This window comes from Pleuronectes platessa, chromosome 19, assembly GCF_947347685.1.
Source record: "Pleuronectes platessa chromosome 19, fPlePla1.1, whole genome shotgun sequence".
NCBI classification, from domain to species: Eukaryota; Metazoa; Chordata; class Actinopteri; order Pleuronectiformes; family Pleuronectidae; genus Pleuronectes; species Pleuronectes platessa.
Genome location: NC_070644.1, coordinates 4,156,848 through 4,184,204, shown reverse-complemented (window position 1 = coordinate 4,184,204; position 27,357 = coordinate 4,156,848). Strand labels below are relative to the sequence as shown.

Below are 27,357 nucleotides of genomic sequence, written 5' to 3'. Positions count from 1 at the left end.
CTGCTTGAAGGATGTATCTTTGTTAATTTTAAATGTAACAGAAAATGTGGTTAAAAAAATGACCCATACACTATGTATTCAGTACGGAACACCTCCCATTCATTTCACACAGCTGCTTTTGCACATCTGATGCATTAAGTCTTATTTCACAATCAATTACTAGTGAGAAAGAGAAATATGTACAATACTAACTAACTGTTATCTAACTAGCTTCTTTTCTGGCTAGCTAACCATAGCTAGATCAACAAAAGAAAACTCGAAATACAACAGTATATAATAAATAGATTGATTCATATGCATTTGAAAATATATATTTGATTTTCTTTATCCAGAGTGTTGGTATGGCTGGTCCCATTCATTTCAGACTTACGGTTGACATGTTCATAAAGATGCTGGATGAAGAACAGTAGGAGGAAAATGAGGAGGCAATTCTTGGTCTTGATTCTGAGTCTGAAATCTCTGATGCTGAGGACCTAGACTTATTCTACTTATTCTGACACTCACAGAATTTGAAGATGATCTGATGAAAGTGTCTACCACCAAAATGGCCACAAAATCCAAAATAGCTGACTTCCTGTTGCTTTAATCAAATTGGTGCCGAGGACTAGTTCTTTCTGTCTATTGCTGCGTTTCAGTGGGCGCTGTAGAGCCCTTTTACCACTCCCATTTTGAATTACTCCAGAATACGTACATTTTCATGAGGCCTGATGTGCCCGTACTTTGGTGAGTTTTCAGGTATCTTCAAGCCGTCCAAATGTGATTCATTTTCCTGAATAATCAAACCAAAAGCAATACGGTCTTCGTATTGTTAGTGCTCGGCCCCTAATTATATTATTCTATTAATTGGAGGAAAGAGGTCATTCTTTCAGTCAGACAGAAGTGAAAAGTTCTAGAGTACATTTATTTTTGATATTTGAATAGCATTTACCTACTAAGTTTTTAAAGATATATTCAAGATTGATAAATAAAGATTTATACATTTTTTTTTACAGTATTGTATTACTACTTTTACTTGAATATAGGGTATGAATGCTACCTCCACCACTGTGCTTTATTGTCTTTTTTTGAAGGTATCAACCTGCAACAAAATGTCTCTGATAAATGTATAAATAGAAACTAGCATTACCTGGAAATTCCACAAGTCAAGGACAGGTCCCTCAAGTTTCTTTCTCAAGTGCAGTCCTTAAATAAAATGAATACCTTTCGACATTAAAACTTCACATGCTTTCTTACTTTCATCATTAAAAATAATAATTGTAAAATGTGAATTGGGAGTTATTTCCCTTGCAGGACCAGACTCAATGTGGCCCTATACCTAGAGCGGTTGGGGTGAGCAGGGAGGGATGGGGAGGAGAGGAGAGATGGTTGGAAAAGAGGTTGAGGGGGAGGGGAGGGGGAGAGAGAGAAGAGGGAGACCAGGAACATTTGTGCAGCATCAGGTTTCAGCTCTGACTAGCTATAATGAAAACCATAACATTGTAAAGATGCTATTGATCATTAATGGTAGCTGCAACAGTTCATATATAAAGTAATATTTGGTATTATTGTTAATAAGAATAAGAATAAGAATAAGAATAAGAATAATGGTTATCCTGCAGCTCTGGAGACGGAGATACCTGCAAAGAGACAGGGAGACTATGGGAGGAAAAAGACACGAGGTTAGTGACATGTGAAAAAATGAATTTGGGGGCAGAGAGACAGACAGAGGGGGAGAACTGCCCAGTGGATGATGGGAATTCCCTCAGCAGTCTAGATCTACAGCACCATAACTAGGGGATGGTTCAGGACTCACCTGATATGTATATATATTACCATTTTTACTTGAATATAGGGCTCAGAAGCTTCCTCCAACACTGTTCATTTATTTTTTTGTAAGCCCCAACCTGCAACAAGATGTCGCTGCCTCTAGGTGGCAGTAGAGGTCAGGGGAAACGCAACAGTTTATAATAGGCAGGAACAGATTTAAAAAGATGAATGAAAGTTGAGCTGCTGTCACTTCCTGTGAGCCTGAGCAGCTGCAGAGGAAAACGGGAGGAAAAAGTTTAGCTTGGACTTTTTGTCTGTGAATAACCTTCATGTGCAGAGTTTGCATTTTCCAGCTGAGGACGAGTAAGGTAAACAAAGGGCAAAGGTTTGGAACCAATCACAGACGGTGACACGGAGGGAGCCACACGTTACAGGGCTGCTGATTGGCTGAGGCGGGAGAGGAACCAGACGGTGCGAGAGGTGAAGCACTTCCCCCTCAGAAAGTTATACCACTTCTTCAAAAAACAAGGACCCTCTTTGACCCACAGCGAGAGAGAAAGTGTCTGTGAATATGCTGCCTCACCTCCCATGCTGGGATCACTCCTCACCGGGGTCGTGTTGAACTGGATTTACTGCCTGACAAACTGGACTTTTTAATTTGCTGCAGGAGCCTGGCAGCCAGAGAAGAAGAAGAAGTCAGGGTGTGTCTTGTGCGGACATAAAAACAAACACACGTATCTTTTATGGTGGTGTGAAGGTGACTTGGTTCGTTTCTTCCGAGTGAAAGGACGGACAGAGAAAGTAGGCAGCACCATGCAGGGGAACGGAGGAGTGTACGCAGTGAAGAGGAGGAGGAAGCCCGTCCAGAAAAAGTAACTCTTAACCCTTTAGAAACGTTTTTTTGTTTATGATACACTGTCACTTTTTGTTGTTTGTGTGCTGGACGTTGTTTGCAGAGATTTTTTTTATACACAGTCTATGGTGCAGAGTGAAGTTAGACAACGTTGTGTTCAATCCTACCTGGTTTATCTGCAGTAAACATTTTATACTCAGTGTTTATGATGAGATGAACTTGAGTTGCCCTCATTATTGTCCACGTGTGTGGTCTGAATTATGAACTGAACTGCTGGTATTGTTTTTCATACGTAGCTGGTAACGGCTACGTAACGGCAGATGTGTTAAGTACAATTGCTCACTACATAAATACAACTTTGAAGTACCTCTACTACCTCTAGTATTTCATTTTATTTAACCGTTGGCTAGTTTTGGAGGGAACTGCTTCACTACATTCATCTAACACCTTCAGTTACTCTGCACAACCAGATTATTGATTTGTACAAAATATAATTGACATATAAACTATAGATGAAGTTACTCTGCAGTATTTAATATCATTACCAGAAAAATTATATAATTTTTTCCAAAATAGGGGAATGGACTTCTGCACAGATGATGGAATAATAACTAACAGTCTGCATTGTGTTTATCTCTTTGAAAACTGCACACATTTTAGAATACTTTCACTTATTCGCTCTTTGTAGTAGCTAAAATATTTGTAGGCTACTTTTACTGAAATACGGTTTTGAAGAAGCAGAACCTTCACTTACAACAGAGCATTTTTACAGTGAGGTATTACTGTTGCCCCTCATGGTGGCTGTGGAGGACATTATTCTCTCTGTAAGGTCACAGCCATCAAATCAGCCAGTGGTGGTAGAGGCAGTCATATGAAAAACGTTTTTACCTCTACTTCATTTTTCAATCTCTGCAAGATGAAGATTTGCGCCTATTATAATTTTTACATAATTTAAATAGTAATTATGAGATTATATTGTACAAAACTAAACATCGTCCTGGATCTTATGATGGACTTTTTAATGATTAATTGATTAGTCAGTAGATGAACACAACACTTGAGAGAGCAGATCATATGGTGCTTTCAAAGTTACCTGAAGTCCCATTTCTTCTCATTTCTCCCATGAAACCCAAAGTATCCAAACTTACCACTCCACTATTGGATTATCATTGTTAATTGTGTCATGAAAAGAACAATCCAAGTGCTGCTCTGGAAGGGAAATGAGTAACAGAAATGGATGGACATACTGATTACTCTACCCCTCTGCTTTGACTGTTCACATATCTGTATTGGTAAATGATCTGTATTACAGTGCTTTCCTACTTTTGATGACCACTCAAAATCCTGTGTAGTACAGTTTTGCATTTCAACCATTCACAACCATTCATAACGTGCATCTATTACCAGCATTTATTTCAGCATCTATTTCTCTTATCATGCATCAATCACACACTAGGGGCACAGACCTCAGACGAGAAAGTTTCAAATTCGCCATCTTGCCCAAAGACACTTGGACATGCAGAATGAGATCAAACCGCCAACTTTCTTCCTAGTGGACGGTCCGCTCTACCTCCTGACCAACGGCTGGCCTAAGGGGAAAGCAAAGAGTGACACCATAACAAGCTACTTTACTGTTTTGGGCAACAAACTCTGAACTAAGAAAAAACAACATTTTGTTCATCATGTCTTGCACCACATGTCATTGTGACAACACTGTATGAAAGAGCAGTGTGACACGTAACCATTGAAGGAACAAATAATCTGCACACGTAATCTGACTCACCTGAGACTGGCACTTCTTGCTTCAGGGCAGTGATCACAGTGATCTCTGGCCAAAGGCTCGGTTTAAGATGTGGGATAAGAGTCACCATTCTTTAAGAAAGCAAGTCTAAGGTTTGCATACTGACTGCTAATGCAAGTTGTGTGTCGTTATAATTCAATTCAAGTCTTTTAGTTGGCATTTACTGATGTCTTCAGATGGGTGGCCAGCCGTCCAAAACCCAAAGAGGTTCAGTTTACTATCATGTATGATCAAGAAAAGCATCAAGTCACGTAGGCCCTGTACACACCTGGTATTAACCAGTGGTTTTGTGAAGTGGACCGCTCTGGGTCACACCTGGCATTAAAAGGCGGCCCCACGTGCGTCTCGCGATCGGATCTCACCTCCCCGCTCTCTTCAAACAAACACATACGTCATTTCTGTTCATGTAGAGCAAGTTGTTGTAGTTATGTTACCCAGTTTGAGTCGACATGTGCGTCACTGCGTTTGTGTGTGTGTCGACACGAGAGGTAGAGAGATGAGTCGGGAGAGGCTGAATGAATCTCGTGCAGTTGTGCTGTTAAGAAAGATTTGACCAATTAAATGAAAGTATCGATCATTATGTGGTGATCAGTGTTGATATTGTCACATACAAATCAACGAGAAGAGGAAATAAAAGTTTGATTAATCTGAATTTCCCTCAGGATTAATAAAGTATCCATCTATCTATCTATCTATCTATCTAATCGTAAAACTACATCAGATGATGTCAGGTGGGTATGAGGTCCTTCATAGGTGGCCCAGGATGGATTCACTTCTACACTGCTAAAAGAATGCGGACACTCCGAATGTGGTCCGGTGTGATTGGATCGTTGTCTGATCTGAGTGCGTTCACATCTGTACTTAGAGCTGTCCACTTGTGATCGGATTACAAAAAACACATTTTAATACCAGGTGTGTACAGGGCCATATTTTTTTAAGTTGGAATCAGCAAATATTTGACTATATCTGTTGATGCCCTCAATGATTAATAGGATCATTGTTGCAATCAGCTTGCATAAGAAAACCCAACAAATTCAAATAATAATAAATTGTTGGCTAAAAATAATTAAAACGATAAATCAGTTATTAAAATAATTGCATATTGATCTTCTGTCAGTTCAGTGGATCAGTCAGTCATCTGTCAGTGTCTAGTTCCCAAATACAGTCTGAAGCTGCATTTGTTTCTTTCAGAGACGACTTTTAAGTTAAAAAAATGGAACCAATGCAATTGTTGTGATCCCACTGTGTTTTTGAGAGTTTCGTCTCTTCATTCCCAGCTGCTTTGTCCCCTCCTCTTCCCTCCGTCTCCTGTGTCGGTTCAGTGTGTTTGTCAGGGGAGGGATGGCACACTGGACGGCTGCATGTGCTGACATGTTGCAGAGGAACAGCCTTGTGATCATCTGTGGTAAAATGTGGCCAAGATCATCAGACTGTAAAATAAATATAGTCAGAGTGTGTCTTGTATTTATTTATTTATAGACAGATATGTCTCAACAACGATTCACAACCAGACGATCCTGGGCCTCAGAGGATGAATGCTAACCTCCTGACTCCTCCATTAACAATGACATTTGTGGTTTTGAGTGAAATGTCACGATTGGGTGGATTGCATTCGACATTTGAAGGACTGTGGCTGAGGGGTAGAGTGGTCGTCCTCCTACCTGAAGGTCGGCGGTTCGATACCCAGTCTGACCCATTTGCATTCCGAAGTGTCCTTGGGCAAGATGCTGAACCCTGAATGCCCCCCCCCCCCCCCCCCCCCCATAGAATAACAAAGTGCTGCAATAAGATGCACTGTATGAATGTCTGTGTGAATGTGTGAATGTAAAACTGTACTGTAAAGCGCTTTGAGTGGTCGTCAAGACTAGAAAAGCTCTATATAAATACAAAACCATTTACCATTTACATTCATGCCCCCCCCTGCAGTTTTATAGTCTTTCCTAATAGCCTCTGACCGCATCACACCCTACTCAAGTAACATTTAATTAATAATTATCAGCAAAATGTCCTTAAACAAACTGAAATTCTGCATAAATATCAGTGATTGAGCAATATTTTACTGTTGTAGATGTACTGTTGTTCTGTCGTTTTAACTACTAATACTGTATACAGCTAGCTATAAAGGACAAACAATGACAAAAGTATAAATCGATAAATAAATACAGATTGCAATGATAATGTCTTTTTCTGTATTTCTACATTTATTCATTCCTACGTTTATACATTTATATTATTTAGTCATTCATTTATTTCTAAATTAATGAATTCTTACGTTTATTCATTAATCAATTAATTTCTACATTTAATTATTTATTTCTGTATTTCTACATTTAATAATTTATTTCTAGGTATATTTCTTTCTTTCTGTATTTTTACATTTAGTCATTTTTTGATTTCTTTTTGGTTATTTCTACATTTATTTTGGTTATTTTGGTTATGCATTTCTCTGTCCATACGTTAATTAGGTAGGCAGAATTAATTCGGAAGGCCACTATATTCGGATTGGTTATAGTGTTGTGGTCATCAGATCTAGTATTTCTGTCTTGATTTATGGTTAGGATTAGGTACTCAATACTCAGTATACTGAATATTTCTCGCTATGTATTCCACACATAAACGTTAACAAATCTTTGTGTGTGTGTGTGTGTGTGTGTGTGTTCCCTAGTCTTGTAATTTTAAAAAGTGTTTTCAGCCTGTGCTGGCTCTTCAAAGCATATTGTTGAAGCTTTGTTTGATGTGGTTTAATTGGGACATTGTGTCTTGGAAAAGCAACTCTTAGATCTTTTGTCTTCAGGAACAGTCAGTATGAACTCTCCCACATCCACTCATGCAGAAGTTCAGATGTTTTAATTGAAGTTGTTTACAGGATATGAAAAATGTGTCTTGAACCTAAAACACCCACAATTCCCCTGTCATCTGTGTTGTGATTGTCTACAATAGCAGACGTGTCTTAGCAGGCAGTGCCACTGAACATAAACTCCTGTCTTGTTGTAGTGTGAAAACTCCACCAGTGAAGACCAATCCGTCCAAACGCCACCGGGACCGTCTGAATATAGAGCTGGACCGACTGACCGGCATGCTGCCTTTCTCCGAGGAGGTCAGAGGTCGCCTCGACAAACTGTCGGTGCTCCGGCTCAGTGTGGGATACCTCAAGCTTCAGAGCTACTTTCACGGTCAGTGACATTAACGTCTTAGTTTTCAATGCACACCCACATAGCTGTAGTAACTAAGAGTTACATAAACATAGAAAAGGCCATATGTAACTTGAATATGTGTGTGAGATATTGAAAGTGTGTGTGTGTGTGAAATGTTTAAACATGGTGCTCCACACATTTCTGTGGCTGAGCTCTGAGTGTTGGGGGCGTCAGAGCAAGAACTTGACACTGTGAATAATGAGTGGTATCCCTGATGGGAGGGAAACAGGAGAGTGTGCAGCGGGGCAGATGGAGCCTGGCAAGATGAAACATGAGACAGGCCCAGTGGAACAGTAGGTCCTTATTCTGAGGCTGATCAAATACACACCCACTCAAAGGTGGCATTTGGTTGCCTGTGTCGACAGGGCCCAGGATCCATCTACATGCAGGTACAGTTGTCTATTAAAAGTCTGGGCAAGCCTGGTAAAAGCTGCATAGTAAGATGACTTTTCAGGTGACAAGAAGTACAAACAACCCCATTAGCAACAACAATTTCCCATCATTCCCTTTGCTCGCACTGCTGCTGCAGTATTGCTACATGTTGCTTCCGCCCCTCCGCCCCCCCAGCATCCACCTGTAGGCTCCGACGGGGGGGGTTACAAGTATTTGCTCATCAGTCCCATCATTCCTGTGTAATGATATGCGGGAGTTATTAAGTTGGAGCTTTGACGCCAAACACTAATCCTGCTCTACTATTGCAATAAACATTTGATCGTGAGTTGTCCGTCTGAACCATGTTTTATTTGAAAATGCATCAACTCTGCTACGGATACACTTGACGCCTGGAGGTCAAGAGATGTTTGGAAACAATGGCTTAGCAATCAAAAGCGCTTGCTGATTGGGTCTTTTCGGTCATGACGTAGCCTTGTGATTTGTCACGCTCCTATTACATGATTACATGAAACTATCAATAAAATTGTATTTGTAGAGCCCATATTCACAAATCACAATTCGTCTCACTACTGGCATCAGCCTCGGCTACCAGTGTAGAATGCAACATTGATAACCAATTGTGGTGCTGAGTTAAATTCTGCATTTTTAAATGTTACAACTATTAACATGTGTATTGATCGATATCAGTAATTTGTCAATGTGTATTCCTTCTATGGTATTAAAAAGGAAGAGGAAACACTTGTTCATTACAATGCTTAGCATGTCTGAAATCTAATATTCTCTGTTTTGAGAAAATGCAAGAAAAAGGGGCAACTCACTGGTTTTTTCATACTAAGATCACATTGGAACAAGTCATGATCAAAAGCCTCTGTGGGATGATTAAATCCAGGTTTAAACCTAGACTTTAGGCTTAGTAGGTTGCACAAAAGCTGTGAAATGTACATTTGTGGGTATTTTCACAAAAATTTAGCATTTTAATGTATAAGATATGAATAGAAAACTATTTTGTTTGCAGTGGTGTTTGAATCAATTGTGTGGATCAATCTGCAGAATACAATTTCGGGGGTCATAGCAAAAACACACCAATAGGGCAAAAGCAATCCAAATTTATCATTATTATTATTATTATGTAAGCTTGGTCAACATATGGAACAAAATTACGAGAAACCAAAAACATGGGGGTGTGGCTACAGATTTGACGGCAGAGTCCTGGAAGCCTTCCCTGTGTGTTTGTACGTCTGTGGCTCTGCTATCAGCCGCCTGATCACTGCTGCTGATGGAGAAGAAGGGGGCTGCAGACGGAGGAGGGAACGAAGCTCTGAAGCACAGTGGCACGACATGAGGGCTCCTGACAAGGCTGTGCAGATGGGAATGTTGGTGAATGGAGACGTTTGTACAACTAACACACTCAGCACCGCTGCATCAGTCATTTTTATTCGTCACAAACCAACTGACCCTTTTATAAGTCTGACCAGAAATGGAAAGAGTGAGTGGATGTAGTGTAATGAGGGAAGAAGAGAAGCAGTTGTGAAAATGACGAAGTTAGGCTGCTTGAGCGCCTATCAGATGAAGACTGTGTCTACACCAGCACATTCTACTGTTTGTATGTCATGCTGTGAACACGTTATCTCTTAACTTTGATGTCCGTCAGACCAACATCACACACTAGCTGTCGACGAGCACCCGTGTTGTCTTATGTAATGTTACCTAACTTAACCCTTTACCCATAAAACAAGCATGGGGTTTCATGGGGTTAAAGGGGTTTGAATTGACAACTTCTGCTCTATTTGCTCGACAATCTGTGGTGCAGATTGAAGTTAGAAAACTTTGTGTTCATCCTACCTGGATTATCTGCAATGAAGATATTAGAATTTTCTTTAAATATGAAAAAAAACCTGAATTTTCTTTATAGCTGTTCATGTGTGTAGTTTATATGATTTAACGTTATTTTTGTCATACATTGAATGTCGAGTATTTCAGAGATCTGTTAAGAAACAGACAACATTTTCAGACCCAAGTTCACAATATAAAAAAATATATATTCAGCTCGATATAAAGCATTGCAGCAACAAAATAGTGGTGCTTTTATTTTGAAGTGAAATCGACAAACACGAAGTGATTCTATGAATGTTGTTGCCATGGCAGAGATCAGCAGCAACCATCACAGGACTGTCCATCTGTGTCTGTCAGTCCCATATGATGGAATATAAATAATCAAGTTTTATGAATAGGCGCTGATTTTGACCCAGTTACCAACCACTGCTGTAGTTTACCTCAGGACGTAGAGAAGTTCATCTCGGTCTGCCCAGCCCCCAATAACTGCTACAAAGTACTGGTTGCCCGTTAATTCCAATTTTATTCAAATTGAACATATCCCGTGTCCAAATTGCACCAAACTTGGACCTTGACCTCTTCCTGGGACTAATAATAAACATGCCATGTGCAATGAGAGACAAATGGTTTGCGAAAAAATGCGTTCCAGATACAGACACACACTTGAGGATAGTAGGTATTGGACAAAATGGTGGGCTGAACAACTCACCACTATCACAAGTGTTGCTTAAAATGATGTCGATTACGTGTTCTTCAGGATGAAAGCCTTGTACTTGTCATTGTCTTTGGAGAGAAGACCTCTCTGTGGCCGCCTGGGCTTCTGCTGCTTCTCCAGCTAATCTTCCACAGCAGTTTCCTCTGATTGTGGAGGATGTTTGTTCAGGGCGGAATAATGCTTAAAGCCTTTTACGGCTGACGCTGAACACAAAAAGGACTTTCATACCGTACTCACGCAATTGTTGATGTCTTCTTTATGTTTATAATTGAAGTGTTTGGCTGTTTTGAGTATGGTTTTTCATGGAGAAGAGGGAACGAGCACAGCGAGTGGCAGTCTTATGAGGTGCCTTGTTGTTTTAGTTTGAGTGTAAGATGAGAAACAAACCCCTTGTTTGACTCTGAAACACTTCTCCGTTTGCAGTCACCCATTATATGTTGCCTCCAGTCCACATAAACAACAGAATATCAGAAAAAGTAGGTTTGTGATCACAAGTATAAAAATTTACTTAAAATGGAAACATCCATTCAAAAATAACATTTCTTAATCCGATATATCCGATATTGAACCTTCCTTTCACTTGCATCTCTCAACAATAAATCAGCTTTTTGGAAGGCCTCTGAAGACACTACAGTTAGTTCAGTAAATGTAACTAACAGTAGTGTAGTACGTCTCCTCAGCTTCACAAGTTAACTAACGTTTTTCTTAAAACACGGTTGATATACAAACTTGCGCCTTCAACAGTAGCATATAACATTGTTTCATAATCTCTTAGCTTGTGGTCTACCTTGGATTGTTTAAATATTACAGACAAATATTACATTAGTACTTGTTACAGACACAATGAGATTTCAGGATTCTTGATACCTAATCCGATACCATGGAAAAAAACGAAATACAAAACATCTTTATAATAACCTGTGTTGTGTCATAATCTGCAGGAAGAACTTCTCTCCTGTCTGCAGCGGTGTGTGTTTGTGTGTCGGCTTATCTCTGTTGTGCTTCACTCAGACGATCACATTTATTTAATTATTAATGGATGATGTCCGATCATGAATCCGGATCGCTCTGGTCACTTTAACCCTGATGTGCTAGCTGTGGGTGTTACTTTACATCTCAGGTTGTGTGTGTTTTGGACCTTTTTTGTGTTATGTGTTTAAATATGTGTCTCTATAAAAATCGCAATAACAAACACAAAGTAAACCTGTTCAGGTCCAAATAACTTCTGATTAGTGTTGGTATTTACTGTTGATGTGTAAAGTGAGTGCAGGTCAGCAGGGGAGTGAGGAAATGTGGCCGGGTTAAAAAGCACGTTTCAATGATATTGAACATGCAATATGTGTCTGCCCTACCTATGGTACTGTTAAAAAGACATGTCACTATTGTAACCACCAGACCTGGTGGTGCAGCCTGGGACTGATTGAGACCATGATGCTTTTAGAAGTATCTTTTCCTGTGACATCCCTTCTTGTCTCATACAGTTTGCTGCTGCAGCACCTCTCTTCACCCTCTGTCTGTAATATTCCCTTTGACCTCTTGACCTGCCTCCCGAAAAGCTCAGTATGCTCTGATTGGTCAGCTGGCCCTCTCAGAATGTCACACCTCTTACCCTAAGACACTCCAATCAGCTGTCGCCACGGTAACTCTGACACCGGAGTTAAACCAATTGCAGTTAAATCAATTAGAGTCAAACTAATCAGACATGTGACATGTTACTGACTTTGAAACTTAACAGAGCTTTTACATTCACAAAAAGCCGTGACCTACTATAGGAAGTGGAAAAAAGCATTAATATGAGCACTAGATCTGCACCAGTGACTTGATGTGCACACAGAAAGTGCAGCAGTGTCAACAAACTCTTCATCACGCGCTCGCCTTGTTTCCTGCTCTCAATCAGTCCCAGGTGATGCTGCGGCTGCACCACCAGGTTCGCTGGTTACCATAGTGATATTTTGTCACCATAGCAGCGCAGTCTAAACTTCTCAGGATGTCTGACACCAGCGGGTTCGCCTTGTGTGGCTGGCGAGCGGACTATTCAGGTCTGCTTCCTGCGTTTGTTGATAACGAGGAGTGAGAGAGGTGGCGGCGAGGTCAGTGCTGCCATTAACTCAGCCTCCGGCTGCATTTTTAAATCTGTGTCTCCTCTGCCGAGGCCTGAATACAGCAGTCTCTCGTTATAGATTAAAAATACCCGTGTGTGTGTGTGTGTGTGTGTGTGTGTGTGTGTGTGTGTGTGTGTGTGTGTGTGTGTGTGTGTGTGTGTGTGTGTGTGTGTGTGTGTGTGTGTGTGTGTGTGTGTGTGTGTGTGTGTGTGTGTGTGTGTGTGTGTGTGTGTGTGTGTGTGTGTGTGTGTGTGTGTGTGTGTGGCCTACTGTGCTACCCAAACTTTCCTTGGGGCCCCTCACAGTGACCACACACCTCAGAGCTGACAACAAATGGTTGATGTTCATCGCTGTTACTCTGACTGAACATCCATTGTCTAGACTTACTGTAAGTAGCCTCAGACAAAAACAGATCTCTTATCTTTGGACTTCTACAGAAATGAGTGTCAAGATCTTGAAGATAGACAAAGAAAAGTTTACATTTTATTGAAAACAGGTGAAATAATCTTGACTCAGTGCTTTAATATCAGATTTTTGGACTAATGGTGTTCTTTTTTTCAAATATTACGATTGATATTCAACAGAGTATCTCTACATTTTAGATGCAGATTTTATACAACAACTGTTGTAATTAACCTGTGAGATGTAAATAATTCTATATGTTGGTCAGTCTCACTCTTAACCAGATGTGTGCTGAACAGAGGGTGACAGAGATGAGATGTTTTTATGTTGTTCAGGAGACTCAGTTTAAATCATTTAATGGCCATTCAGTCCAGTATGTTTAGTCTTTCACATCTAATTCACGTGTTGCATATTGTGTGTAGTGGTGTCACTCTGAGCTTAATGCTCTGAGACATTTTGATGTATTACACCAATTTGAGTGGATCCCCTAAGTTGGTTAGTGTTCATGCAATAATAACAAACCCAGGATTCCTTCAGTCGGTCGTCTGGGTTTGTAGAAAGCTGCTCTTGACCGAGATGTCAGGGCAAATTCCTGGGTTTGTCGAGTGGAGACGAGACGCAGATCCAGTGGGTTTGTTTTAAAAAGGGGAGGGGGAGGGGAGGAGGAGGGAGGCGAGGGAAGTTTGTTAGCGTGCCACAGAGTCATTACTGTAAGGAAAGGAAAGGAGGCTTTGCTTAGCTGACTGAATGCCAGCGATCACAGATTAGATTATAAAAGAGTTTGCCAAAGCCTAAAAAAATCCACTTGTTTTTTTAACACAAAGGAAAATAGCTGTTCTGTAAAGTTTGATCGAAATAAAACCGAATAATGTCTGTAGACAGGTTCATGGCTTTACTGGTGAGCAGATTCTGAAATGTTTGTATCGCTTCACAGCTACATTGATGCTGTGCAGATGTTTATCCATGAAAAAAAGCACATGCTCTCATTTTCTGTGGGATTTCTGTTGCCTCCTGTCGTCCAGCTAAAAGCTGCCTGTAGGACGTCACTGACACTTTGTCTGCTCCACAAATAAACCAGTGAAACATAAGCGGGGATCTTACAAGTATTGGATACCAGACAGTGTTTTGCGTTTCCTTCACTCTAGCTGTGGAGGGGCTGTATTTGTGAACGCTTATGAACGAGCAAGTTTTCTCTGTCCAGTCCCCTTGGTAAACACAGGAATAACGTTCGTCCTCTGTCTGCTGCGCCACCCCTCACCTGAAAGCTCTGGAGATTTCTGTGTTGTTGTGAATGAGTCTGAGCGAAGAATCTTGTGCTGTATTGTTCATTTGTGAAACGAACCATTGGAGAAAGTCCAGACCCAAAGCTGCGGAAAACCTCAGAGCTTCATGTCTCAAAATGGCTTCTGAATAGACTATTATTATTATTATACTCACCAATACTCATTACCCCCCCTCTTTTAGCTCTTTTTTGGTCTCCTACAATCGCAGAGGAAAATATCTGACTCTTAGCAGCTAAATGTCTCAGACTGAGTGTGAGACTCTTACTTTCTGCTGTGTATAGTGGACAGCTGCCTGCTCCGTCTGAAAATGACACTTTAGCGAAGCCAAACAGTGAAGTTTCAGTAAAACCAAATCAGTGAGCTGATAGTGCCTCGAAGAGATGAGCAGATATGCTGTTAGGTGATTATCCTTAGTTGGTTCATCCCAAGGTTTGTCATCTTCCACATCAGATGTAGTCATTTGATCCGAGAACATAACAGTGTTTCCAGTTTATAGTGGAAACAAACCATATACAAACAGTCAGCTTCTTTTGGGAGTTCCCTGCTGACATCCACGTGGCTCGGGGTAATCTCCCGACGTCACTGTAAAATGTCTCCCAATGTTGCAAATGAAAGTTTGTTCACACAAATGGTTTCAAAAAGGCTTCAGCTAGATTTGCTTTGATTTGCGCTGCTACTTCAGGACAATGGAGGTGAATTTAGGTTGTGAGGCATCAAAATGTAGTAATTAAAACTGTTCTTAACAACGTGGTTCTATTTAATACGAACTACAAGAATAAATACTACCATAGTAAAAGCAGTCCTGGGAGTTTGGATTTTGAAATGACTGTTTGACTGTTTGTATGACTAATTGATTTATCACCTAATTGTTTCAGTGCAAATAAAAATGTCTTGTTTTTCATTTGGGTGAACTGCCCCTTCATCATCTCTCATCTCCTCCATGCTCACAGATGGAAGATGTTCCTGTGTTTGCATCTGAAACAGCTTAAATATTGTGTGCACAAGAGGCTGACGTGTTGTGATTTTTGTACCCTGCAGCGGTGCTCCGGAAAAATGCGAGGTCATCTCCTCTCATGCCTGCAAACGGCAGAAATGGACAGACTGTGTCCCTGGATGGAGTCGGTTTCTCAGAGGGAGAACTCCTGCTTCAGGTGCGGTAACAAAACGCAGAGACGGTTCACATGAGTGCTGAAGTGTTTGTTCAGAATATGAAATGTGTATACATTCTCATTATTTCCGCAGGCTCTGAACGGCTTCGTGCTGGTTGTGACGACTGATGGCACGATCTTCTACTCGTCCCCGACCATCCGGGACTTCTTGGGCTTCCATCAGGTTAAACTGTTACACTCAATACAGTGTAAATATATTTCTGTGTACGGTACTGAAAGAAAACCCCAAGAAGCTAAACAAACTCTTTCCTCTGTCATCAGTCGGATGTCTTCCATCAGAGTGTGTATGATCTCGTTCACGTGGATGACAGAGAGACGTTCAAGTGTCAGCTCCACTTCGCCCTCAACCCCAGCAAAGCCGACGCAGACATGATAGCAGAGGGTAAATATTTTATCAGCTGAGATTTTAAATCTTAAAAATCCTATAAATGCATCTTAAAACTAATCAATCTCTTCTTGCAATCGCTCATGTACTGTTGCACTTGAGTTGTGATTTTCTTTTATCTGGTTTACCTGAATCCTCTTAAAACGCCACAAGAAAAATTCATTATAACTCAACTATAATTACATTTTTATTTGTTTATTCATTTAAATTAACAACCAACATCTAAAACATACACAACAACTCAAACTACCGAAATGATGGGCACTGGCTCCTTATCACTGCTCTCGTCAGTTGGGAGCTTAGCTTTGGATTTTGGACTGGCAAAAAAATGAGCATGAATTTAATGACGTGATTTAAGAAACTCTGAGGATGATATTTCTCCCTTTTCATCTTATAGACAAATAACGGAGAAAATCATCAACTAATTGAAACATAAATTAAAATAGCTGTTAGTCTTCTGTAAGACAGTTATACCACAAGTGTGTGTTTAGAAATCAAATGTCTGTCTGTTCTGAGTGCCGTTCGGACGGATACAGTGTTTGAGTAACAGATGCTGAAGAACCCAGAAGGCAGGTATGATGGGATACAGTGTAGAGACATACCAGACATTTAAACTAAATATTGTTTCTCTGCAGGCGGACAGTCCAGCTCTCAGAACTTCTTGCCTCAGTACCTCCCTCCAGAGAACTCCTCTTTCCTGGAGAGAAGCTTCTGCTGCCGCGTTCGCTGCCTCCTGGACAACACCTCTGGATTCCTGGTAACACTATCAAAACATTTGTTCAACAGGAGACTTCAGCCGCGCTATAATCTTTACCATGTTCCCCGTCTTAGTTTAGTGTTACCATGCCAATGTGCAAAGTAAAGCTGAGGCTGATGTCAGAATGTCATTATCTCAACTACTACTGGGTCATAAAATAGAATTTTGACTGGATCATGGTGCTGGATGAAACGTTAAGGGATGTTGTTACAGTTCATCCTGAAGGGACCATGATTGTTTGCACCAAAGTAAACTAGAGGGGCACTCTGACAGCGTATACCTCCCTCAAGGCTAATGCCATATATCTTGCCCTATCAAAGCAGTGTTTCATTCATTATTATCTCGACCGGCCCAACAAGAGATCTCTAACTCTGGGTTTTGCTCTTGCTGAATTGTATAGCTGTATGCAGCGTCATTGGCTGCGTGCTTGCATAGATTGAATTAATTCTGTGGGAAACAGTTTCATGGTAAGCTGTCCAGTAGTTTTTCCGTCAACCTGCTCACTTACAGACAAATCAAATGAAAATATACTACAGCCATGGTCAGACATTAGCTCCGGGTAAACCCCAACAGAATTGGCTATGGAGTTTGCCTTTTACACATGCACAGCTCAGCGGGAGGTTCTCTGCTCAGACGGGTTCACAACAACAACAAATCCTCCGCATTACTCTGGCGAGAGGTGGAGCAGCCGGGTGCAGCAGGCAGAGGCAGGAAGTGACATATTAAGTTAGCTGTGTAGCAAACATGATCATGTTTATAGCAATGTGTCTGTTGCGTGTTAGAAGCTTCATCAAGTCCCCCCACTTGCTTGTGAGAATCCAGCTGAGGATTCCCTGCTGTGTTCTCACATCGACTTCTCCTGGATTTCTACAGACATTTGAGTGTATGACATATGGTGCAGCCTGATAGAATTTAAGGGGAGTGTGGGGTCTTGGTGGAGATATGCACTCAACTGTTGGCCAGTCTTGTTAGTTTGTATGTGTTTTGGGGGTTTTCATACATGTGTTGATAGAAGTTATTAAAGTGGAAGATGTACCAGATGTATTAGCTGTGTGACTGTAAGACAGCCGATATTTATTCTTAGAACAAGGCAAAGGTCATACGGCAATAAATGAAAATGACTTAGATACATTTTAACAGCTCAGATTTCTTCTCATCTGGATTTCGGCAGAAAAGGTTAATAGAGGGAGTAACCTCTGCCCTGAACCACAAATTTCAACCTCATTGAGACACTAGAGGTAAAATCACGAAAACAACAAAATCGAATGGGTTATAGTGGTGAACTAAAAAAGATGGTTTAAGAGCCGCGTCGATATAAATCCCATTGTATGTAACTGTGTCTCCTCCACCCTAGGCTCTAAACTTCAGTGGGCGTCTCAAGTACCTGCACTTCCAGGGAAATGTCGGGGCCGATGGGACTGTGGTGCATCCTCAGCTCGCTCTGTTCGCCATCGCCACACCTGTGCAGTCCCCCTCGGTCATGGAGATCCGCACCAAAACCTTCATCTTCCAGACCAAACACAGAATGGACTTTGCTCCTATGAGCATTGACACAAGGTAGATCCTGGAGATTTTTTTTTATTACTCTCCATATGTTGTCAAATGTCTCCTTCTCAAAAGGGACATTGAACCGGAGAGTGAAATAATTCCAATCCAGTCCAACATTTTCCACCTCTAACAGTCTGTCCTTTGTTCGCTCTGTGTTTGTTTTCCTTTCAGGGGGAAGCTGGTGTTGGGTTATACGGAGGTAGAGTTGGTCACACCAGGCTCTGGGTATCAGTTCGTCCACGCTGCTGACATGATGTACTGTGCTGACAACCACCTCAGGAGTGAGTTACTGCCTTCATCTTTTTATATCTGCATTGTTTTTTTCATAACTTACCTTATCATCAGCCTTATGTGTGTCTGTTGTCCACCTGCTCTGTCCTCAGTGATGAAAACCGTAGACAGTGGCTTCACGATCTTCAGGCTGCTGACTAAAACAAAACAGTGGCTGTGGGTTCAGGCCCAGGCTCGGGTAGTCTTCAAGAAAGGGAGACCAGACTTTATCATCGCTCGGCAGAAAGCCCTCACGTAAGCGCCGCTGACTGATCTTCAAACACTGCTTTGTCAGAAATGCAGCAGACGAGCAGGATTTAAAAAAAAAAAAAATCAGGAGCCCTAAAGGGGCCGAAATTTACTCAATTTACATTTTGTCAGGTTTTGCTCCCTCCTCACGCTCACTTTTGCAATAAACACAAACACTACTCACAAGTAATTAGGCCCTAAGTAAGAAGCTGTAAGCTTTGTAACTTTGTGTTTGTCTGATTCGCTTCAGAGTTTTTAAACACATTATAAAAGTCCAACATTTTGTGTGCACTCACTTCCCCTGCTACACACAACACAAGACACGCACAGCCAGGACATCAGGGTTAAAGTGACCGGATCGATCTGGATTCATGATCCGTCATCATTGATTATAACTTAATAAACCTGATCATCTGTTTGTGAAGAGTGACAGAGATGAGCTGACACACACACCTGACAGCCAGAGCATTCATTTAATTCATTGTTTTGGTTGTGTGGTTTATTTCATTGTATATTGTCAATAATTAAGTTCATTGCTCTATGAAAGGATGTATTTGCATGCTTATGCTATTATATTATCCTTATATCAGTGATCTCATCAGTGGTATAATACGGATGACAATAATATGATTTATCGCAATTACTTCTGGGACAATATATAATCCAACAAAATGTGTTGCTGTAACACGACTATCTTAATATTTTTTAAATATTATATCATGTTTTTTTTGCACAATTTACATAACAAATCATTTATTTTTATTCAAAGCTACTTACAATAAGGTTGAAAAATAAGGTCGCAATTTAGGAAATTTCTTTCATATCCAAGCAAAATTGGTATTGTACAATGAAATAAACTTAACTGAATCAATGTGTGTATATATTTACATATATATATAGTTACATATATATATATATATGTATATGCACATGTACAGCAAAAGTGGCATTGCATTTATTTCCTGTGTGTAGTGTCGATTGGATTGTGAAGTGTAGTAATAACCTTTGCTTGTCACTTCTCATTTTCTGTAGAAATGAAGAAGGAGAGGAACAGTTGCGCCAGAGAAGACAGCAGCTCCCGTTCAACCTTGCCACCGGTGAAGGTGTCCTGTATGACGTTTCTCTGGACCCCCTCTCCATCCCTGGTTCTCCTGACACCGGCACACCAGGAACCTCCGAGCCCACAGCGGAGAAACCTCTGGACCCAGCCTCGATCATGGGATCCCTTCATCGGCAGGACCGCTCTCTTTACACGCAGCCAGAGAATCCCAGTCCCCAGCTCCCATTCTTCTCCCAAACAGAGGACATTGATTTTGAACAACCCCAGCCGTCCCTGGAACAAGCCTTTCTGGACAGCCACGCTCTGCTCAGTGTGCCGGCTCAGAGCCAGACCTTGCAGAAGAGGTCCAGCCCAGCAGACCTCGCATCAGAGGCCATGATTGAATCTTTGGAGCAGATTTTGGGAGATATCGGGGACGGAGGGATCGAGGGCCTTGAGGTGGAGGAGACCGAGCTGAGGGAGTGGGAGAAAACCCTCATCAGGATGAATAAAGAGAGGGAAAATACATCGGATGATCTCAATCACATCCTGGCTAATGATGTGTTCTCATATGTGGAGGAGGCTCTGAGGAGAGAGACTGATGGACCTGCTGTCCAGGCTTCAGGTCAGACTGGGTGTCCTGTTTCTGGCATGATCAGCAGTTTATCCATTCAAGGTGAGCATCCTGGGTTGTCACATAATGTGCCACAGTGGCAGCCAGTGACGGACATGGAATCTAATCAGACTGGGTTTGAAGGAGAAGCTCGGTTGGGAAATATTCCTGGTGGTGTTGGTAGGTACAGACTGAAAAGTGCTTCACAAGCTGTTGTTCAGGGAACGCCAAGCACACTAACACCCAGTCAGTGTCGAATCACTCAGCAGGGACACTCCTCTTCTCTGTGGCCTCCAATCAGCAGCAATCACCACTGTGGCAATGAGATGATGTCAACACAGACACATCTGTCATGGCTTCCATCCACACAAAACACTAACACTATTCACAGCAGACTTCAATCTGGCTTGGAAGTGATGGACCAAAGTGAGCACTATTCTCTAAACCACTCCGGTTCACAGCAGACCTCCGAGGAGCTCCGGCCTCAGGACCCCGCAGAGTGGCAACAACAACGGCAGCTGTCGCAAAGTTTTCACCACCGCACACTTTCACATTCTTCTCACACACCAGGCAGCGTGAACTCAACAGCTCACCCACGAACACAGCGATTATCCGGCAGCTGCATGTATGAAAAAAGAGAAGGTCACATACCAAACAGTGCGACTGTACTCAGCAGACCGAACGGGCCCCTCCTGGGACCCGCGTGTACCAGAGGAGCCACACATGCTGCAGGGACCACCACAAACGCTTCAACCTTTACCCTGTCTCACCTCGGCATCAACCAGGGGATGATGTCCGGTCCCAGCACAGATGTGGGCAACATCAGCATGGGTCACCTGAGTGGACACGACGCACACGTAGGGACGCATCGACCGGAGTATCGCGCTGAAAACGGATTATTACAGTCGTCATTCTTCTGTTGGAACAGTGAAGCTCAGGTAGGATGAGTTTCAAGTGATTTATTTTGACTTAAGAAAAGAGGGGGAAGAATAGTGATTGAGAATGTTAAACTTAAGTCGGGCTCAGATTTCCGAGTGTTTCTCAGCTCTTTGTCCAGATGGTCATGATTTGTCTTGGGGAACAGTTTGTAAAGGCTCCTGACAGTTTGGATGAGCCTCTCCTGCACCTCAGCCATCCATCAAGTTGTAAAGTTAGAGGAGTTATGTGAGGGACTGACAGTGGGAGCATTTGTGAGGCCTGAGTGGAAATAAAACTCTCCAGGTTTCATCATCGATGCAGATGATGATCAATTGTTAGAAAATATCTGCTTTTTTATTCAAAAGAAAACATGTATATGAGAAAAGAATCGAGAGAAGTCAAGGTCTGAAACCAAGTTTAAAATAATGGATTTAGATTTAATCCGATGAATCACTGAGCATTAGAAATCACTTCAACATCAGATTCTGGGTTTGTGTTAGATGAAAGGTTGAATCCACACAATTCCTCAGGGACTTATTTAACTTTTTTTAGTTACAGTAACAGTGATTTCACAACATAATGCAGAATCAACCATTATATGATTAAAGTGTGATAAAAATCTCCTGTTTGGTCCAACATCTGGTGAACAGTTTTTTACTTATGGCAAGGAGCTTTCACCCCTGTCCGTTTGAAGGTTGGTTTGTTTGTTTGTCACCAAAATTACAACAACAAAAAGTGTCAGGGAAGAACTCATCAACTTTTCGTACAGATCCAGGAGGTTTTTTTTCACTTTTTTTCTAAAAGATAAATGGGGCCATTTTTAAAAACATTTTGACAGTTTTCTCAGAGAATAATTTATGGATCTTGATGGCACATTCATGAAACGGATATTGGTGAGTGTTGGTGATTTAGTGAATTCAAAAGGGGCATAATGGCAATAAGGGGACTGCTGGGCCTTGGTGGAGGTGTGTGCTCTATTAAATGCCATTCTAGTTGTCATGTGTACTTTTCACCTTTCTTCTTATGTTGCATGAATTCCACAACTATGGAGCTGAATATTCGCAGCTAATTTTAATAATTGAATTCACTGCAGCTCTGACTGTGCAGAGCATGTGAGGTTCATCAACTGTTGATGAAATAATCAGTCTAGCACTTTTTCTGTGAGTCTATTGTCTAGCTCCAACTAGTCTGCCAATAGTTACTAACTATCCCTAACTGTTAAGGATCAACTACTATATCAACTCCTCATATTTACCTATTTATATTCATTTTTTGCACAAAACTGAAATCCCATATTTTCATTTTGTAACTATATATCTTATCACTGGACCCTCAATTTAGAAAAAAGGACCCAGCAAACCAAAAACTGTGAACAGTCAAAGAATCCCAGACCATGTTATCCTCTGAACTCTCAGTAGGGATGACTTAAGTGATTCGTGGACCTAAACCAGCTGACGAGTTGAATTATCAGTGTTGCGTTCAGATAATCACAGCCCCTCTACACTTCTCTTCCACAGATTCCCAATGGTTCCCTGAACGGCGTTGTCGACCAGTTTGCCTTCCCCGTCATTCCTGATGGGACCATCAATCTTTCCCAGAACACCGGGCTATAGAGACGTCGGCCCTGCATTGATAGATGAGCATCCATCAGTGACTCAGAGAGAACTTCTGAGATCATTCCTTCACTGAGAGGAAGAGATGATTGCTGGGTCTGCTGTGGCTCACCAATGAATATGGACCTTCTCATTTCAATCTAAGAAAACCTCGGCTGCACCACGGTCTTGTTATCATCATGTAAGTGTCCCATCGAATATTGACCTGACCAATAATTAGCTGTTTTACATAAATCCGATATGTAGCAGAAGTGTCCTGTCAGCAGAGATGAAGCATGAACCAATGGTTTTATTTTATGAGTTAATCTATCAGAAGCAGATCTGTCATTGAGGTGCTGTTTCACTGTGTCAAACCCGGGGCTGTGGGACTTGTTTTGGTGAAACATGTGCAGGTGGGAAAGCGAGAACTGTTCTTGATTGGTTGAACTGAATCTTCAATCAACACGATACAGGCTGGAAGTGAGAGGGGAGGAAAACGCAGCCTGTTCAACTGATGAGTCAGAAATAGACTTTGGCTGTTGGAGGATGGAGAATGATATCATCTCATCTCCATCATATATAACTTCTTGTATCTAGTCTGCCTGAAGAAATGAATCGTAAGCATTTACAAATCAACAGATGGTATAGGAAACTGAAACCGTTCTAACAGAGTCTTACAAAGATGACCATGAAAGGAAAAACTACAGCTCCCATGAAAATCAGCTGCAGATGTGACAGTACTCACAGTAAACGCTACATTTATGAATAACACCAGTTACTCACAAAGTGCAGCGCTGTGGCTCCCGAGTCCTGAGCACTTCTGCTGAATTGTGAAAGTTTGCCGTTTATTACAAGCCACTAAAACAGAATAAATATTTAATAAACAATTATATAAGCTATGGTCCTTATCAAAACAAAGTGTCTGAAGTCCTGGTTGCACTTTGGCTCTCTAGAAACCAGAGGAGATTACATTCTAGTTCTTTGCTGCACTTTGCCTTTGGCAGTTTGTCTCATTGAACACATGCAGTACTTAGTATTTACTTCCAGCTCTATATTGTGCTCAAGCTTTAGTTTTGTCCACCAGTTATAAGATGCTTTGGCCAAATGAGTAAAATGTAATGTAAATGATATCATGAATCCCCTTATGTGGCTTTAAAAGCAAAGAAAATGTTATTTGCATTAATGTTGTGTGTTGTTTTTCTCTCCAAAGAGATTATTTGGATTTTGCTCAGCCATGAAATGAAAGAGTGCAATGTAGAAAAATCAATCTTTACCCAAAGCTGACGCAGCGTTGTTGGGAGCAACTTTAACCGTCTGAGAGTTACAATTTTATGTAGACTCGTATTATCTGGTAATTAAAAAAAAAAGATTTTTTAACTTTGTATTGAACAAGTATGTAAGAAACAAAACACACACGATGCTGTGTGAAACTATTGTGGAAGTCATTTCACGAGATCATTTCTTGTTACTTCCCTGAATCCAGTTTTTAAGGTTTTAATAAGACCACCCACTGAGCAATAACCGGTTTATGACACTATAACCTAGGTGTAAGCAGGTGTAAGGACATGTAGAAGTGTTTATGAACTAAGGCATTTGTCAGCATCAATAATAATCCAATGTTTAAACAGATGTTGATATTAATAATACTATTAAACAGATACTGTGTTATTGATAAGAAAGTAAAAACAGCTATAATCATATTAGACGATATATATGTCTCCACAGATGAGACAAATCTTTCAGTGTTTTATAGGACCACTGATTCTGGATTTTTGAGGCCACACCTGAAAACAATATTAGAGATTGTTTAACAAACCTGATGAGGTCATATCAGCTGATTGTATTTTATTTTTAACACAAACATGTTTTTACATGTTTAAATATTTTGCAGTCAGCTTTTTCAAAACCATTGGAATTTGTCATTAATAAGTTAATATATGGATTTCTATAGATTAATTATATATGTGAATACATAAAATACTTATTATTTAATATTCATTAAAAACATATGGGCATATTTAATCATAATAACTGTTATTTTGTCGTTCAGCTTTATATTTATTCAGTATCCAGTCACAGCTGCTTCAGAGGATGAGTTATAAAAGCTGTAACAATGTCTAAGTGACATAAAAAGACGTGTTATAGTGTATTATAAACATGTAAAAAATTTGGGGAAGGTTAAAATAAAGTGTTATCTTAGAAAAACACTTTATTTAACCTCCAGTGTAGTCTTCATAAGCAGCCTATATGCACCAGATTATACACTATACACTCAAAAATACATTCAAACTTTTTTGTTGTAATTATTGATAAAATTACAGTTATAGAGTTAATTTAAACATAATTACAGGCATGCCAGCATGTTGAGCTGCATAGTTAATTCTCAACCTTTAACTGAGAAAGTGGAATAAACAAATGAAAAAAGCAGAACTCAAAGTTCACTTGAGCTTCCAGTCGGATCTCAACGCTTGTCACAGGAGATGGAGTTTCCTCAGAGAGAGTAAGGAAAAGTGTTTTTAAATAAATTAATGAAACAGTTAATAATTATTCATAGAAAATATGAGGACATATTTTATAATATATAAATACCACTGTGTTATACTATATTTTAACCAGTTACAGATGCTTCACACAAATAACATTACAAGAAACAGCTACATTGTATTGTCTTATAAAGCATTTATTCGTTTTTTTTTTACAAATGCCAGATACTGAAAGAACGAAGTGTTTGTCCCAGACAGCCTGTTAGACTTTATACGTTCTGTTGGATTCTTGGCACTTTTGTAATGTTTTCGTCTGGCATGATTATTTTGGAGACGTGGGAGAGAGACGGCAGACCGAGTGCTAACTGTGAACAGATTGAAATTAGGCAGCGTGACTCAGAACTGTAAAAAGCTATTGTATCATTTTACCTAAGAAATCCTGAATCAACATGAAAATGTGGTTTTGTTTTGTCAAGTCATGTTGATAAAGTAAATATGCACCTGAATAAATTTTGTTGTACTTGTAGAAGATTATTATTGCCATATTATTCTGTGTCTGGATAATTAACGGTAATGTTACCCTCTGTATTCTTTGTGTGCAAAATATAACCACTGGGGACAAGTGTCATTTATTTTTGCCATTAAAGAATTGTAACCCCTCGGCCGGTCTTGGGTGTTATTCCCTGTGCTGCACCTGGAGCGTTACCTCTGGAGGGGTTCGCATGAGGACACGGTGTGATTGTTTTTCAAACTGGGTCATCTGGCGACCTCAGAAAGGAAAAGGTGTCAGGTTCAACCCGGTGAGGACCAGCCCGAGTGCCAGCTGGTATTGTTATCTATGGAGTATCTGTGGGCATGATGTCACATGTAATGTTTGTGTTCCCATCGTCCTGCTCCTCTGAGATACCATGTGTTCCCACAAGACATTAAGTAAGCTCCAGCAGCCTCCCTACTCTGTCTGCCCTGACGCGGCGTGCTCCCATCGCTCTCTCCAGTGTCTGCTCTGGGCACAACGGCCTCTTTATTGGATATAAAATCTTAAAAACAGAAAGAGCTGACTGGTCTTTGAATTTACAACAAGAGTCTACAGTCATGCTCGCAGCTCTATCGGGGTGCACTGTATGCTGTGGTCACATTACGTCATTGAATTTGTATTCACGAGGAGCCGAGAGGAGAAAACTTCCACGTAAGCCACTGACTCGTACTTCAGAGTCGCAGGTTATGACCAAAACGAGACGCAAGACAACAAGGGAAGGACCAACTATCTGCGAAGGTACAAAAAGACATGGAATTTCAGGCAGAAGAACCACAAAGATATGAAAAACAACTACAAACGTTGCACAACATAATGTCGAGTTTTCAAAAAAAAGAAAGAAAAGCAAAACCATGACAAAGAGTTGCAAAACTATTTTTTTGAAAGACTCATAAAGACCACAACCAGCATGGCGTCTTGGTTTGTGGTTCTCTTGTATGGTTATTTGGAAAATAGGGGTAGGGGAACAACTTACATTTCCGATCCCAGGGGTCCATTGTGTGGGATTTGTAATTCTGGTAGTACTTTTATTGCAATAACAATTGATGTAGTTTCTCAAATATGACCACTTCTGACTCTGTTTCCTATAGGAGTAGGTATTTGGTTTAGTTTAAAAATGGCATAGAGGTACCGGCGTCTGATCTACTGAGCTACAGTGCCTTGCATAAGTATTCACCCCCTTTGGACTTTTCTACATTTTGTCATGGTATAACCACAGATTAAAATTTATTTCATCGTGAGTTTATGTAATGGACCAACACAAAATAGTGCATCATTTGGAAGTGGGGGGAAATATTACATGGATTTCACAATTATTTACAAATAAAAATCTGAAAAGTGTTGAGTGCATATGTATTCACCCCCTTTACTGTGAAACCCCTAACAAAGATCTGGTGCGACCAATTGCATTCACAAGTCACATTTGCAAGTCACATAATTAGTAAATAGGGTCCACCTGTCTGCAATTTAATCTCAGTAT

General features: G+C 40.7%; 1 protein-coding gene across 1 annotated transcript; it reads left to right on the top strand.

Moving 5' to 3' along the window:
* The first annotated feature begins 2,042 nt into the window (after positions 1–2,042).
* LOC128424520 (aryl hydrocarbon receptor) lies at positions 2,043–26,007 on the top strand. Its single transcript, XM_053410721.1, has 11 exons — positions 2,043–2,618; positions 7,395–7,573; positions 15,361–15,473; positions 15,565–15,654; positions 15,753–15,873; positions 16,512–16,633; positions 17,988–18,190; positions 18,353–18,462; positions 18,565–18,706; positions 19,733–21,290; positions 22,788–26,007. Exons 1-11 carry the CDS (start codon positions 2,560–2,562, stop codon positions 22,881–22,883), a joined length of 2,793 nt encoding a protein of 930 aa, XP_053266696.1. The 5' UTR covers positions 2,043–2,559; the 3' UTR covers positions 22,884–26,007.
* The last annotated feature ends 1,350 nt before the right edge of the window (positions 26,008–27,357 follow it).

Bases quoted from the DNA above. Each gene is read 5' to 3' on its own strand.
- LOC128424520 (XM_053410721.1), top strand. From the start codon at position 2,560: ATGCAGGGGAACGGAGGAGTGTACGCAGTGAAGAGGAGGAGGAAGCCC. The intron at 15,874-16,511 runs GTAAATATTTTA...GTTTCTCTGCAG, and splicing joins CGCAGACATGATAGCAGAGG to GCGGACAGTCCAGCTCTCAG. The intron at 16,634-17,987 runs GTAACACTATCA...CCTCCACCCTAG, and splicing joins ACAACACCTCTGGATTCCTG to GCTCTAAACTTCAGTGGGCG.